This window comes from Phodopus roborovskii, unplaced genomic scaffold, assembly GCF_943737965.1.
Source record: "Phodopus roborovskii unplaced genomic scaffold, PHOROB, whole genome shotgun sequence".
Taxonomy (NCBI): Eukaryota; Metazoa; Chordata; class Mammalia; order Rodentia; family Cricetidae; genus Phodopus; species Phodopus roborovskii.
In genome coordinates, this window is record NW_026126599.1 from 12,998,079 (window position 1) to 13,014,348 (window position 16,270).

Consider the following 16,270-nt stretch of genomic DNA (forward strand, 5'->3'; position numbering starts at 1 on the left):
GGCTAGATACCAGTGAGCCCCAGGAATCCCCCTGTGTCTGCCACCCCAATGTTGGGGTTATAAGAGCTACCTAGCAAAGGTGCTGGATATCAAATTCATGGATTGATCAATCTTCAGCTCTTGTTTTGTTTTCTTTTTGAGACCCTGTGTAATCCAGTATAATTTACGATTCTCTATTTAGATAAGAATGACCTTGAATTTCTAATCCTCCAGCCCCTGCCTTTAGATTGCTGGGTGTGTACCACCACATCTGGCTTATGCAGTGCTGGCTCCAACCCAATGCATGCTGGGCAAGCATTCTGCCAATGTTTATTTTCATGTGCTGCAGAATCAAGCACTTAATGTATGCTTCTTTTGTTGTTGTTTTCTTTTTTTGTTTGTTTGTTTTGTTTCGTTTTGTTTTTCCAAGACAGGGTTTCTCTGTGTAGCCCTGACTGTCTTGGAACTCACCCCATAGACCAAGCTGGCCTCAAATTCAGAGATGCTAATGCCTCTGCCTCCCGAGTACTGGGATTAAAGGCATGCACCACCACCACCACACAGTTAATGTATGCTTTTTAAAGAGTTCACTGTGAGCACATAGCAGGCTGAAATCAGGACTTTCTGGAGGAAGTGAGCATGCTTGTGCTCAATTTATTTCAGCATTTATACTAGAGGTTCTTAACCTTCCTGATGCTGTGACCCCTTAGTACCTCATATGGTGACCTCCAGTCATAAAATTATTTTTGTTGCTACTTCTTAACTGTAATTTTGATGTTACAGATGGTAATGTAAATATCTGTGTTTTCTGATGGTCTTAGGGAACCTCTGGGAAAGGATAAATCAACCCCCAAAGAGGGGCAACCCCTGGATTGAGAACTGCTGATTTATACAGTCCAGGACCCAGCTCAGGGTCACTTCTTACCTCAATTAACCTCCAACATCATCTCTCACAGGCCCGCCTGGAGGTTTGCCTCCTACGTGATTTCAGATTCCCTAGCCATCACAGTGTTAAATATCCATTCATACAAGTATGTGGTCTCCAGACCCATTACCAGCTAATGAACGCTCAGAGTTCCTGATCTATTTTTGCTACTTGATGTCCGGGGTAATCTATCTCAAGAGCTTTTATTGCTGTGATGAAATACCATAACCCAAATCAAGTTGGGGAGGAAAGGGTTTATTACATCTTAAAGTTCTTCATCCATCATCCTGGGAAGTCAGAGCAGGAACCTGAAGGGAGGAGCTGATGCAGAGGCCATGGAGGAGCGCTGATTACTCCACATGGCCTGCTCAGCCTTATAGAACCTGTCCAGCGATGGGCCCACCCACAGTGAATTGGCACATCAATCATCAGGGAAGACAATGTGCCACAGGTCGGTCTCAACTGATTTTCCTTCTAAAAGGGCTCTAGCTTGTGTCTGATTGTCATAAAACTAGCCGGCACAGTACCTCAATACCTACTACACAGTAGGAGCCAAGTAAATAAAAGACTGTCACTTTCCTCTTCCTGGGGTCAGGCCAAGGACTGAAAGGCAGCATTATCCTGGGGTGGAGGAGGCGGTTGTCACAAGCTCAGGCCTTTGTCTTCGACCCTCGCAGGTGGCGCCGAAACATCACCATGCCCGTGTGCCCGATGTCCCTGGAGTTTCTCAAGGCCTCCCACTTCGCTCTGGGCCCCGATCCGCGGCTGCACGACGACACTATGCAGTGCACGACGCACCGGGACTTTCCAGCCTATTCCGGCATCACCCCAGCGCAGCGCCCAGCTTCGCCACCGCACGCCACAGTCTTCCAAAGGGAAGGGCGCTGGGCCGCCCAGAAGCACGTGTCCGAGGTGCGCCGCGCGTTCTCGCCACCACCCGAGTTGCCGTCGTGGGATGAGCTGCGGGAGCGCAAAATGGAGCGCACGCGAGTCATGCAGATCAGCAACCTGCACGTGCACGCGGACGCGCGTCCTGGCCTCAACCTGTCCACCGCACGTACTGACTACCGCTGGCCTGAGCTACCGCCGCACGCCCGCGAGGATATCCGAGGCGCGCGCCTCATCTTCGACCGCGACTCGGTGCCCTCAGGCGACAGGGAACAGCTGCGCATCCCTCCCACCTCTTACCAGGCACACTACCGGCCATATGATGCTGCGCCTCAGCCCCGGGTGCCCAGCATCCACCTGGGTGAGAGCGCGCCCTGGCCGTGTTCACCTAAGGATGCTCAGGGACTCCACAACCCTACCCTCACCCCTGCCCATGGCTGCTTGCCATCTAGGAGAGGAAAATGCTTCTAATTGCCAACCAGTAAAGACCAAAGATGCTGCTGCTAAAACTGCCAGGGCTGAGGATGTGGTTCAGTTGTTAGAGTGTTTACCTAGTGTTCATGAAGCCCTGGTGTGCGACCTCAGCAATGTATGAACTAAGCATGATTCAGGCCAACACCTGTCATCCCAGCATTGGGGAAGGCAAGGCAGGAAGATCAGGAATTCAAGTACATAGTGAGTTCAAGGCTAGCCTGGGACCCTGTCTGAAAAAATAAAGCTCTGGAGATGACTCAGTCACTGTTGATGTACAAGCATGAGAACGTTGAGTTCCACCCCCCCTACACCTTATGTTAGAACCAGGTAGGATAATGCATGCTTGGGAGAAAGAGACAGGAGGATCACACACACACACACACACACACACACACACACACACACACACCTCTCCCCATTTGCTGGCCAGTCTAAATCAGAGAGTTCCATGTTCAGTGAGAGACCCTGTGTCAAAATATAAGATGGAGAGCAATTGAGGAAGACACCTGACATCAACTTCTGGCCTTCACATGCATATACATTTTCATGTACCCATGAACATACAAAACAAATACCATAGTATGAATAGTAGCGCATAGCTATAAGGTTAGCATTCAGGAACTAGGGGAAGGGATTGTTGCAAATTCTTGCCTTACTTCCCAGATCCTACCATGCACAGTGAAGCACTGCCCCACAAAAGAATCAGCCAGTTCCAAATGTCAAGAAAACAAGCCAGAAACTAAGACAGCTCACTAGGAAAAGGCACTTTTCCTAGTTGAGTTCAATCCCTAGGTCCCACATGGAGGACTATCTCCTCCAAGTTCTCACACCTGCATATCACACGTGCGTGAGCACGTGCACACACACACACACACACACACACACACATACTAATAAAAAGCTGTGCGCGCCTGTAATCTTAGCACTTCAGAGGCTGAGAAGTTCAAAACCAGCCTTGGCTACAGCACGAGTTCAAATCTAGCCTGGGTGACTCGGTGAGGTTTTCCCAAATAAAAGGAGTTGAGAATATACCTCAGTGACAGAACACTGGCCAAGTGTGTATGAGGCTCTCTCTCTCTCTCTTTTTTTTTCCCTGAAATTGTCTGATAATGATGCCAGTGCAATTGTAGTTGTAGTTGTGCTCAGTAAGAGGACTCCCTTTGAACTGTGCTTTGGTTTCTGGGTTTCTAGTTTCTTTGTGTGTGTTTGGGTGCAATTGTGTAACTTAGAGGACAGCCTTGAGTATCATAGTTCGAGCATCTTCCATCTTTTATTTTGAAACGGTGTCTTGAGGGTCAAGACAATGAGCTATGATAACCACTTTTAAAACTTTTGGTTTTAAATGAGTGAGTTTAGTAAAATATAGAAAGCCAAAACAACAGAGGAAAAGCAAGTGATGGCACAGTAGAAACTAACCTTATCTAGTAAAACATTCTCGTATCAGGAGCTCAGAGCATGCAGCTGAGACCACCTGGGGAAGCCCCAGTGCACTGACTGAGACAGGCCCAGACAGAGCAGTGAGGCTGTCCGCACAGGTGAGGCTTCCAAGTAAAAGAAAAAAAAAGCAGCTGGTAGAAATGACATCAGAACAAGTGTTCACCCAGCAGAAACTGATATCATGGTGGCATGTGCCTTTAATCTCAGCACTCAGGAGGCAGAGGCACATGGATCTCTGTGAGTTCTAGGCCAGCCTATCCTACACAGCAAACTCCAAGACAATCTAGTCTACTAGACTAACTGTGGAAGTTGAGGGATTGGCTGTTCTCAAATACATGATGTTTTCACTCTTGGATTGTTTTGCCATTTTCTTCGCTCCTTGTCACAGAGTTGGGGGCACAGCCCACCCTTGGATGAGGGACCAGAAGGAATACTTTAGGACGTACATGGTCAGGTCTCCAATGGGAGATGGGACCTGAGCCAGAGGCCGCTTCTCAGTTCACTACACAGGGCCTGTCACTGGCACCGACCATCCTCCTTAGGCTGTGCTGGCTGCCAGCAGAGGCTGAAGTCCCAAACTTGTGCCACCACTCCTGACTTTTTAGATTGATTCTGGAGATCCTAACCCTGGTCTTCATGACTGTGAGACAAGCATTTGGCTAGGTCTCCCCAGCATTTTTCCTGTTGGGGACTGACTTTGGAGTCTCAGACACGCCAGGCCAATGCTCTTCCACTGGCCAGCTACTGTGCTTCTAGTTTCTCTCAGGGCCTCAAGGGTAAAGATGAGAGAGAGAATACCAAGTCCCCAACCCGAGCTGGGCCTATGACCCCAGCACTCAGAAGGCTGAGAGCTGAGAGTCCCTAAGCAGGTAGGACTACTGATCAAAATACTGTCCCAAGGGGTGCACACATAAACCACCCCGAAACAAAACAATATAGAAGAAAAAAGGGAAGAGCCCAAGTGTGGTGGCCAAGCCTGTAAAGCTAGCACTGCGGGGAGGCAGGCAGGAGAATCAGTTCAAGGCCATCTTCCACTATGTGAAAAGTTTGAGGCCAGCCTGGACTATATGAGATCCCTTCTCAGAGGAGGAAGGAGAGACGGAGAGAGAGAAAGAGGGAGCAGTGGAGGGAAATGGACTTAGCTTAGGGCCTGTCTCAACAGCTGGTAGATTTTTTTTCCCTTTACATTTATTGTGTTTATATGCATGTGTACATGTTCTGGGGTTCAAGTGTAAAGGTCAAAGGACAGCTTGCACGAGACACTTTGCTTTCACCATGTGAAACTTTGGGGATCTAACCCAGGTCATCAGGCTTCACCCAGCAACCCATCTCAACAGCTTTTTAAAATTGCATAGATCCTTCAGTCTAGAATGCTCAGGGCTGCTCAGCCTTCCTTCCTATGGGTAGAATCCCAGGTGGCTTTAGGGCTGCAGAGAATCAGTCCTATTCTCTGCCTCACCCCGTTCTTCTTTCTTAGGGGGCCCCAACAACCTGAAGTGGAACTACAAGGGACAGGAAGAAACCTCCTACAAGAATCAGTTCCAGGCCCTCCCAGGCCCACCTGCCTTGATGTGTAAAAGGGTAAATCAGGGTGACTGGCTTTGCTGAAGGTGGGCGACAGCATGGCAGTCAGGGTGGTTCTGACCTTTCCACCCTCCTTTGCCCACAGGCAGCCTCCAGTGTGAACCTAGGAGACTGCAGGGATGGCTACAGCAACCTTTGCTCATACATGAAACAGATGTACATGCCTCAGGAGCTGCCACCACACAGGTACAAAAGGTCACAGTCTGCCCACAGTGGGCTTTCAGCAGTGTGTGGGGGAATCACAAGGGGCTCTGGAACTCCTGCTTGCCTTAAAAATGTCCCATCCAAGCTCCACCACAGTGCCACATTGCTTACAAAAGCACCTTGTGGGAGACTGGGGAGATGGTAGAAGTGTTTGCTGTATGAGCATGAGGACCTGAGTTCAAATCCTGAGCACCTACCCAAAAAGCTAGCCATGACCACATGCTTGTCATCCCCATGGAATAGTGCACACTGACAGGGAGATCATTGTTACTTGTCAGCTGCCAGCCTAACTCCAGGTTCAGTGAGACTCTTGTCTCAAAAGAATAAGGTATGGGCCAGTGAGATGGTTCAGTGGTTAAAAGTGCTTGCCACCAAGCCTGATGACCTGAGTTCAATCCCCAGAGTCTACATAGTGAAAGAAGGGAACTGATTTCCATAAGCTCTGCTCTGACCTCCACATGTGCATCATGGGACAAACACAGGTACACACTCAGCCAGGCAGGCTCACACTTGCACATACACTCAGCCAGGCTCACACTTGCACACATACACAGGAAGGCTCACTCTTGTACATACACACACAGCCAGGCTCACACTTGCACACACTCTGTATGCACACAACACAGGTATACCAGCACACACACTCACGGGCCTATAACTCCACTTCCATGAGATCCAATGCCGTCTTCCAGCTCTACCAGCACCCACACACATGTGGCACATATACATACATATAAAATAAGAATAAAATATAAATATCAGGAAAAAGAACAACAAGAACCAAAACAAACGGAGAGCGCCAGGCAGCACTGGAGAGATAGAGGCAGGTTGCTCTCAGAGTTTGATGCTAGTCTGGTCTGCAAGAGTGAGTTCCAGGGACAGCCAGGGCTACACTAAGAAGCTGCCTTGGGGGTGAGGTGGGGCTGCTGCTCTTCCAGAGGACCCAAGTTTGATTCCCAGCACCCACATGATGGCTCACAACTGTTTATAACTCCAGTTCCTAGGGATTTGATACCTTCTTCTTGGGTCCTTAGGCACCAGGTATGAATGTGGTGTGAAGATATACATGCACATAAAAAAATAAATAAAAACTTTAAAAAAGGGAAAACAGAGTATGGAGGTGAATGCCCTGAGTCCTAGAATTGAGGGGACAGAGAGTAATGGTTCACTGTGAGGTCGAAGCCAGCCTGGTCTGCATAGTTCTGAACCAACCAAGGCTACATAGTAAAACCCTGCCTCAAAATAGATTAATTAAAATAAATAAGGGCTGGAGAGATGGCTCCACAGTTAAGAGTACTTGCTGCTTTTGCAGATGACCTGAATTTGATTCCTTGTACACATGTGGTAGCTCCTATCTGTTAGGAGATCTTCTGGCTTTCATGGCAGGAATACTAGGAACATACAGTATACATACATATATACAGGCAAACACTCATACACATAAAATATTAATATTTAAAAATAGCCAGGTGGTGGTAGTGGTATATGCCTTTAGTCCCAGAACTCAGGAGGCAGAGGCAGGCCAGCCTGGTCTTCAGAGTGAGTTTCAGGACAGCCAGGTCTACATAGAGAAATCTTGTCTCCAAAACCAAAAATAACTAAGTAAATAAGCTGGGTATAGTGGCACATGCCTTTAATCCTGGCACTCTTGTCCAATTTTGGTTTCTGTGGCCAAAAGCAACTCTGGAAGGAAAATATTTGTATATAGGTTACAGTCTATGATTGATGGAAGTAAAGGGAACTCCAGGGGGAGCCTAGAGGCAGGAACTGAAGCAGAGACCACGGAGACGTACTGCTTACTGGCTTGCTCTCCAGGGCTAGCTTAACTTATTTTTGTATACAACCTAGGATCATCAGTCCATGGGTGGCACCACCCTCAGGGGCCCAGCCTTTCCCACATCAATCAAATTCCCCACAGGCCAATTTGATGGAGACAATTCTCAGTTAAAAGTACCTCTTTCCAGGTGATTCTAATTTGTGTTGAGTTGACAAAAACTAACCAATACAGAGGCAGAAGCAGGCAGATCTCTGTGAGTTCCAGGCCATCCAGAGCTGCATGGTCTCAAAACTTACACAAATACTACTTAATGCACCTCAGGCTCAGCCATGGCTTACCTGTCCCTCTCACTTTTCCTGATATTCTGAGGACCTACCTTGATCCTAACTTACTTTGCTTGAGGTATGACAAGGCCCAGACTGCAGCCCACATTCACCAGGTGAGCATTGGTCCTGGCGACAGCCTGTTCCATGACAGGACCACAATGAACGACCACTTCTACCCCCGAGAACCAGGTGAGAAGCTACTGTGTATGTACACTCCAGCCCGGCTCCCTTGTCTGGCCTGTTCAACACAGACACACCCCTCCCCTGGCAGAGCCTTTTGTTCTCCATCATGATAAGACCCCGGAGTCGCACATCCTGAAAGGAAACTGGTGCCCTGGCCCTGGCAGCCTCGCGACTTCCACAAAGTTCTTCTATGGTGAGGTCATCAGGAAGGGGGAGAAGGCACCAGTGTGCCATCATGGGGAAGGAGGGTCTCAAATGCAGAACAAGAGGTGCAGTAAAGTGTAGACCACAATCCTGGGTTTCACACACACACACACACAAACACACACACACACGCGCACGCACGCACACACTCACACACCAATATCAGCCTCAATGATTCTGTATGTAAAATACAACAACCCAATTAAATCTAAGCCCATCTAAAACTCAGAGGGTTGGAGCTATCCACGGGGCACCACTGACTCTCAGTGATGGAGACCCTGGACCGGAGATCCCTAGAAGCCTGTACTCCTAGAGCCGCCTCCTGTGACTCAGCCTCCCAGCCGACATGTGTCCCATGAGAAACTGAAGGATCACGTGACCCTGGGAGAAGCAAGGCTGCTCCGAGACTTCTTCCAAACCTCCATGGGCTCAGACTACCGCCCTCCGGACACCAAACCAATACATAGAGCCTTTAACTTTTCTTTGTTGGAGAGTAACTTGCCTGAGGGCACAGGTGGTGAGTGTGGTCTACCCCATCCCCGAGAGCCCTGCCCCATTCCCAAAGGTCCGCCCTAGTTCCTGGAAACCCTCACCTCACCAGAAAGCTGTCCTTCCCTGAAGCCGGTCCACTACCCTATCCCCTCCTTCATTTCTTAAGACATGCCTCTGTCTCTGTCCATTGCTGAAAACACCGCCTCATTCTTAAAGCCCCTCCCACATCTGAAAGCAGGGCACCCACACCCACACCCCCGGTTCCCGCCCAGCTCCAATTCCCTCCTCATCCCCACATTTGTCCATCCCTGAAGTCCCTTTTCCATCTCCAAGGACCTGCTCATGTTGCTATAGGCTCTAACCATAACTGAAAGCTCCGCCCCTAGGAGCCCATCCCCACCTCCAAATACTTGCTTCTTTCCCTCTCCCTTTCCCGTCCCCTCCCCAACCCTGTCCGGACATGGTTTCTCTTGTGTAGCCTTGTGTAGCCTTGGCTGTCCTGCAACTGGCTTGGTAGATCAGGATGACCTCGAACTCAGAGATCCACAAGCCTCTGCCTCCTGAGTGCTGGAATTAAAGGCGTGCTTCTTACGTCTAGAAGCTTTTCTTTTAACTGAGAGCCTCACCCCATTCTCCAAAGACCTGCCCATCTCTGAAGACTCACAGCTCCCTGAAAGCCACGCCCACGTCCCCATGTCCCTCCCCTTCCTAAAGCCCCGTCCCCTTCCTAAAGTTCTGCCCCTCAAAGTGCCTACCTCCACTTATCTCGAATTGATTCCCCCTTGGGTTGACAACTCTGATCTCCTGGATTATAGTAACTTCAATCCTATGATCTGGCCAAGGCCCTTGCCTCTTCCTTCCTTTTTTTTTTTGGTTTTTTGAGACAGGCTTTCTCTGTGTAGTTTTGGAGCCTGTCCTGGAAAACTCTCTGTTGACCAGGCTGGTCTCAAACTCACAGAGTGGCAACCAACACTTCCGCCTTTCTTATTCTCCCTCATCCATCTTTAAGCCCTCCTCCTCTGTCACACACTAGCTCTGCAGTCTTTCCTGGCCCCGCCCTTCAGAATGCCTCTGGTTTGATTCTGCCCATATTCCATGCAGTCTTAGTCTCAATCAACATAGGTGCCTGAGCCCTGAATCTTCCACCCTTAGTCCCTCATATCCTGCCTCATTCATTTCCTCTGCTCCCCAACTTTCCCCAAACCCAAATATTCAGAATTAGATTTTTTAACCACGAACCAAAAGATGATGAAGCCGCATGGAATAGTTCGAGCCACCATCACAGAAGAATTGTTACAGAAGGTGAACCGGAGGGATGGGATGCATCCCCTCTTCAGCAAACCCTCAAACTAACATTAACCCCAGTGTCAGATCGCAGTCATGTTGGCTAGGGGCATCCTGGGATGAAAGTAATTTTGGCAGTGCTGAGGATCAAGCTAAAAGTCTTTTTTTTTTTTTTTTTTTTTTTTTTTTTTTTGAGACAAACCTCCCCAGTGCTGAGGTTGCAAGCATACACCACCATTCAGAATTTAGGAGTCATGTTAGTGACAACCCAGCTTCAAGGTTATCCCTAGTTTATCCCCACTCTCAGGTCCACACCAACTCAGATACACTTATTACCAAACAGGTTTTAAATCTCAAAAGAAGTGTTCACTTAGAGGCCATCTAGGACCATCCACAGTCCTGGGGTCATTCTAAGGACTATTTAAAAGCTGTTTTTATTTATCACATATACAGTGTTCTGTCTGCATGTGTGCCTGCGCACCAGAAAAGGGCACCAGATCTCATTACAGATGGTTGTAAGCTACCATATGGTTGTGGGAATCGAACTCAGAACCTCTGGAAGAACAGCAGCCAATGTTCTTAACTGCTGAGCCAGCTCTGCAGACCCTGATTGTTTTATTCTTAGGACATCATATTTTAGTGGTGCATGTGTGTGTGGGCACACACAAGCCGCAGTATTATATAAGGGAAGGTTCAAGAACAACTTGCCGTAGTCAGTTCTCTTCTACCATGTGGGCCTCAGGGATGGAACTCATATCCTCCCACACAGAGAGGTGTAGAGATGGCCAGGGTGGGTGAGCAGCCACAAGGCTGTCTGACAGACTTCCCACCTTGACTTCACAGTGCAAATACAGCCACATAGAGCCCCCGCTGGGTGGACAGCGTATCTTCTCCACCCAGTATCAAGACCAGTTTCCTTTCAAGTACCAGGGACCACTGGTACTGAAGCTAAATAACACTCAGGAAAGCAATGTGCCACTGGGCACACCCCAAAAATTTGGCTGCTGGGGACAGCTCCTCTGGGGCCCCAGCTCCCTCTGTACCCCTGTGTGAGCCAGCAATAAATACCACTTGTCAACTTGACAGGCTTTATCTTTGCTTTTTTTTTTTTTTTTTTTTTTTTTTTTTTTAACATTGATTTGGTTGTGTATGAGCTCAGTCATGGGCATGCCACAGTGGGGTAGGGGTGTCAGGAGGCAACTTGCAAAGTTGGTTCTCTCCTATCACCAGGTGAGTCCCAGGAAATTCATCTCAGGCCTCCAAGGACCAAGGTTTGTGGCAAGGCCTTTATTGGCTGAGCCATCTTGGTTTCCCTGAACAGGATTGACAATAGTCATGTAAACAAACCCCTGCGCATGTTATACGAGTATTGATGTTTAATAAGGATCAGGAGAAATAATAGGCTGAATAGATGTTTATTCAGGGAGAAATAACTTACAACATAGATGAACATCAGCAAGTTCCTGATTCCAAGGATGCCTTTGGATGTTCTCCTGTCCTCATGCTGCAAGCAAGAGAGCTCTCAGAGCCCCCTCCTCAGACTTAGTTCTCCCAGGTAACTTCAGCCCCTGTCTCCACCCCAGTGGGTGTGGTCTGTGCCACAGATGTTGACAAAGTGAATATCTCACTACAATTCCCCTTTTAGTCTAAAGAAAAGATTTAGGCTTGATACAAAACTATATACAAAACAGTGAATAACAAGTGTGCTCTAAGGAAAATCGAGAACATACAAACTTAAGACCTACATATCTAGTCCTAGGGTGAAGGCAAAACGGGGTTTACAATAGAGTTGTCCTAAGCTGGAAAGCTTAAGTCTAGTACCTAATATATCTAACTAGGAAGAGAGAATAATAATTGTGATAGTTTAATCTTCAACCTCATCAAAGACCTGAGAAGGGAAATAACAATACTATTGTCGGTAGGAAGTGCGGATGAGCAACTTCCAAAAGGTGCAGCAAGGACAGAAACAGCAAGCTACCTGGACAGTCACCCAAGGTCTCACAGCAACGTTGGTACAGCCAGTTTTAGCTAAGGCCAAGAGTATCTGACAGACCACAACAAAAGCTGGGAGGTAGAAAGGCTATCTTTCCCTCACTTGGCAAGGTCAAGCAGTCTTCTATGTTTGTCTCCTGCAAGCACATAGGACCACACATCCAAATCAGTGGTCAAGGTGGGGGCAGTTCTTTGCCCAAGAGGCCATTAGCCGAAGGGAGGATGGACTCCAGAAGGAACAACAACAGTGTCCAACATTTTTTTTCCGGGAAAGTGCACGGTGCTGTCAGGAGCAACAATGTCTCATGTCAATGGAGTACTAATATTAAAACATTTAAATGCCATGTTCTGCAGGTCTATAAAGTGTTTGAAGATTAAGCATCTATGTCTGACTAATTGACTAATCTTATAGGTGTAGGAAACATGGGTGAAGATAATCTGTAATACTCAAGAACCTAGCTATAATACTGATTGAAACTTCCCTGCGGGGACAAATACCTAAGCAATATAATTATGTACGTATATATAAATGTAAATCCCTAAAACAGAGGTAGAGTAGAAATGTCTAGACATTTCCACTATAAAGTGCAACATGATAAAAATATCCTAAATTGTATCAATATACAAAAATGTCTTGAACATAAGTAAAAGTACACATACATAGAATATGGTAAGGATATTGTGCAAAAAGCATCATAAGTGGAGTTTCTAGATTAGGTTAATTAAGGCCAGATGACCCTAAATGTAGGTGGCACAATCTCATGGGCTAGGGTTCCTGCCTGAAGAAGAAAGAGAAAATGGCCTAAACACCAGTAGTCTTCACTGCCTGCCACCTGCTGACCATGGAGGCAATGTGACCAGCTGCCAGCTCCTGTCACCTTGCCAATCCCCCATGATGAACTGCACCCTCCAAGTATGAGGTTTTCTCTCTCTCTTTTTTTTCCCTAGAGTATGTTGGTGTTTTGCCTACATGTATGTCTGCACACCATGTGCAGGCCTGGCGCCCACTCGTGGAAGCCAGAAGAGGACACTGGATCCCCTGGAAGTAGAGTTATAAGTGGTCGTGGGCCACCTTATAGGTTCTGGGATTTAAATCCCAGTCTTCTGGAAGAGCAGCCTGAGCTCTTAATGCCCCCAAACTGGTCCCCAAACTGGGGGCTTCTGTCAAATACTTTCTCATAGTGATGAGACAAGTATCCAATGCTGAGGGTTGTACTGGAGAGAATGATGTCATCAAGACACCTGAGCAGTTGTGTGTGGTAGAACACACCTAGAGACTCAGGCAAGAGGGTGGAGAGTTTGAGCCCCCTGAGCTACAGAGTGAGTACCTGTTTCACAGAACAAGAGCCTGGCACGAAAACACAAAGTAAAGAGCAGGCTCTTAAGGATGGTTTGTTCTTGTTTTCAAGACAGTGGTTCTCTGTGTAGCCCTGGCTGTCCTGGTACTCACTCTTTAGACCAGGCTGGCCTCAAACTCAGAGATCCATCTGCTTCTGCCTCCTGAATGCTGGGATTAAAGGTGTATTCTGCCCAGCTCTTCTGATGTTTGAATGAGGCACAGAATATGAATAGTGGGTCTGGAGAGGGTCAAGAGCACTGACTGCTCTTGCAGATAACCAGAGTTCCATTCCTAGCACCCATTTCCAGTGGCTGACACTCACCTGTGAGTCCGACCCCAGTGCTCAAGCTTTGGAGTACACTGAACTCCCATACACAAATATACAGAGATAAGCACATAGACACATAATTAAAATGTAAAAACTATCTGGGCAGTGGTGCAGGCACATGCTTTTAATCCCAGCACTTAGGAGGCAGAGGCAAGTGGATCTCTGTGAGTTTGAGGCCAGCCTGGAATACAGAGTGAGTTCCAGGAGAGAGAAACCTTGCCTCAAAATAAATAAAATAAAAATCAGGCAGGAGAGATGGTTCAACGGTTAAGAATACTGGCTTTTTCCAGAGAACCTGAGTCCTTACGGCACTTGTTTCTATGTGAAACACAGACGTACATGCAGACAAAACACCCATGCTATAAAAATAAGTAAATCTTTGTTTTTAAAAAAATCTTTAAGGTAGTTAACATATAAAAGAGAAGATGGCCAGTGTTGGCCAAAGACATTGGGCAGGAATGTTGAGTGTGGTAGAGACCTGGGGCTCCAGGGACAGTATCAATTCAGACTCCTTCAGGTCTTAAATATATATATATTTTTTATTTTAAAGCTTTTTAGTTTATGTGTGTGTGTGTTATGTCCACAGAAGACAGAAGAAGGGCATCCTGTCTTCTGGAGCTAGATTTCCAGGCATTTGTGAACTACCCTATGTGGATGTCTGGAATTGAACTCTGGTCCTCTGTAAGAGCAGCAAGAGTATTTAACAGCTGAGCCATCTCCTCAAGGCACCACCACCCCTCTCTCTTGGAGACAGCCTCTCACTATGTAGCCTGGATGGCTGGCTTGGAATACTCTATGAAGATCAGGGCATTCTCAAATTCATAGAGATCCACCTGCCTCTGCTTCATGAGTTCTGGGATTAAAGGTGGGCATCAGCAGAGTTTTTAAAGTTTTAGGTTTTAGTGTTTTTTTTTTTTGTTTGTTTTTGTTTTTGTTTTTTTTTAGTACGGGTTGTTGTGGGGCATATGGGTCGTGTTGCTTGGGTAAAGGTCAGAAGAAAACTTGTAGGAGTTGATATTTCTCCCTTTGCAATGTGGGTAATTAAACTCAGGCTTGGCAGCAAGCACTTTTACCCACTAAAGCATCCTTCTGGCTTTTACCACAATGTTTTTTTCTGTTCTTTAGTTGTGTTTGTTTATTTGGAGAAAGGATCTCATTATATAGCCTTGGCTGGCCTAGAATTTACTGAGTAGATCTGGCCAGACTTGAACTCATAAAGATCTGCCTGCTTTTGCCTTGTGCGTGCTGGGGTTAAACGTATATATTACCATGCCTGGCCACACCACAATCTTTTCCATCTAGGGACTCATATTGCTGGATCCTGTCTCCTAGCAACAGATCTACATTTGCCCAGACCATCCATCTAGTTTAAAGTCATAACCTAACCGAAGGGTAAATAAAAACCTAGAGTAAGCTCTGACTCCTGAAAGGAATACTTGGGTTCTGTGGATTGGGAATATTTAATATGTCAGGAGAAACAGACACCTAGAATCTCCCTAGATTATCTCTGATCATCCCAGTTTTATCTCTACCTCATTACCGTCCTCACTTAGTGTGGACAGAGAATTCAGCTCTCGAATTTCACATGGAGTATGAACAAGCTCTTCTTTGGCAAAGATGTCTGCAAGAAGCTTATGTCCTTTAATACCTCACTGAAGCCGAGTAGTGGTGGCTCATACCTTTAGCAGACAGATTTCAGTGAGTCCTTGACCAGCCTGGTCTACTGAGCAGTTCCAGGATAGGCTCCAAAGATACAAAGAAACACTGTCTCAAAAAAACAAAACATAGTGTAACAACTCACTGAAGGGGCCAGTGAGATGGCCCAGCAGGTCCAACATGTTATCACCTGAGGAGACTTGAGTTCCACCCTGAGACCAAATATGATAGAGAAAGAGAGCTCCACATCTCAATATCCTTTTCTTTCCACAGGGTGATTCCTTTTATTTTGGTTTTGCTTGGGGGCATTTTGTTTTTAGCTTCTTTTTGTTTGTTTCTGTATTTTTGAAAAAGGATTTCATTTAGCCCAGGGTAGCCTTCTTCAGCTCCATAGTGAATTTGAGGTCAGCCTGAGCTACGTGGGACCTTGAAGAGAGGAAGACTAGCTTCTGTTTTCAGTAAGAAAGATCCCTACATGAAAGAAAAGAGGAGGCTCTTTAGCAGAGAGTATTGGGAGACTTTTTGGGTGGGCGTGGACTTGTGCTGGGTGGCTTTAGGAGAAACTGAAGCACTTATGGTTGGTACAGTCTGTGGCTGGGATTCCAGGACTTTTATCTCAGAGATGTGGGAGGGTTGAAAGTAGAGTGTGGGCGATGGCTGACAGACAGGGTCAGGCATTTGTGTTATGGGGAAAAGAGGGGATGTGTGGTCACTGTTCCGGTTGCAGCCTATTCTTGTGTCAATCTTAGTTCAGATATGGCCAGAGGGTGGCCTTGCTGTACCATTTGTTTCAGTCTGTGGCCATTGTTTATGCTTAGGCAAGAATGTCTGGGCCCAGGGCCCAGCTGCCAGCTGCCCAGGGCTTGTTTTCATTCCCTCTGTGGTGGAGGGAGGTGTGTCTATGTTTGGTCTAGAGCTCTCCTCAGCTCAGCTAACCCAATGTGTCAGTGTTCCCGGTATCAGCACTGGCACCAGCCTCTTGAACTGCGATTGGAATACGGGGCTGAGCAGGTGGAACTGTCAGACTTTACTGCTGGGGGCAGGGGATGAAAAGGTTATCTAATAGTAAGGGATTCTTTGAACAAACAATGCGGGTGTGGGGGTGGAACGACCTGCACACATGTATGTAGAGGACAGAGGTTGACTCCGGGTATCTTCCTCAATTGTTCACCCCTTATTTATCTTGAATTTTTTTGTG

The 16,270-nt window shown here is 47.1% G+C and overlaps 1 protein-coding gene across 1 annotated transcript; it reads left to right on the forward strand.

Annotated features, from left to right (window-relative positions):
- Positions 1–1,538: 1,538 nt before the first annotated feature.
- Tex45 (testis expressed 45) lies at positions 1,539–10,821 on the forward strand. The gene is given in 9 exon segments (XM_051205115.1): positions 1,539–2,153; positions 5,181–5,284; positions 5,373–5,473; positions 7,671–7,783; positions 7,866–7,975; positions 8,297–8,498; positions 9,690–9,775; positions 10,601–10,775; positions 10,778–10,821. Coding segments are annotated over 9 exon segments (1,488 nt in total). The 5' UTR covers positions 1,539–1,600.
- The last annotated feature ends 5,449 nt before the right edge of the window (positions 10,822–16,270 follow it).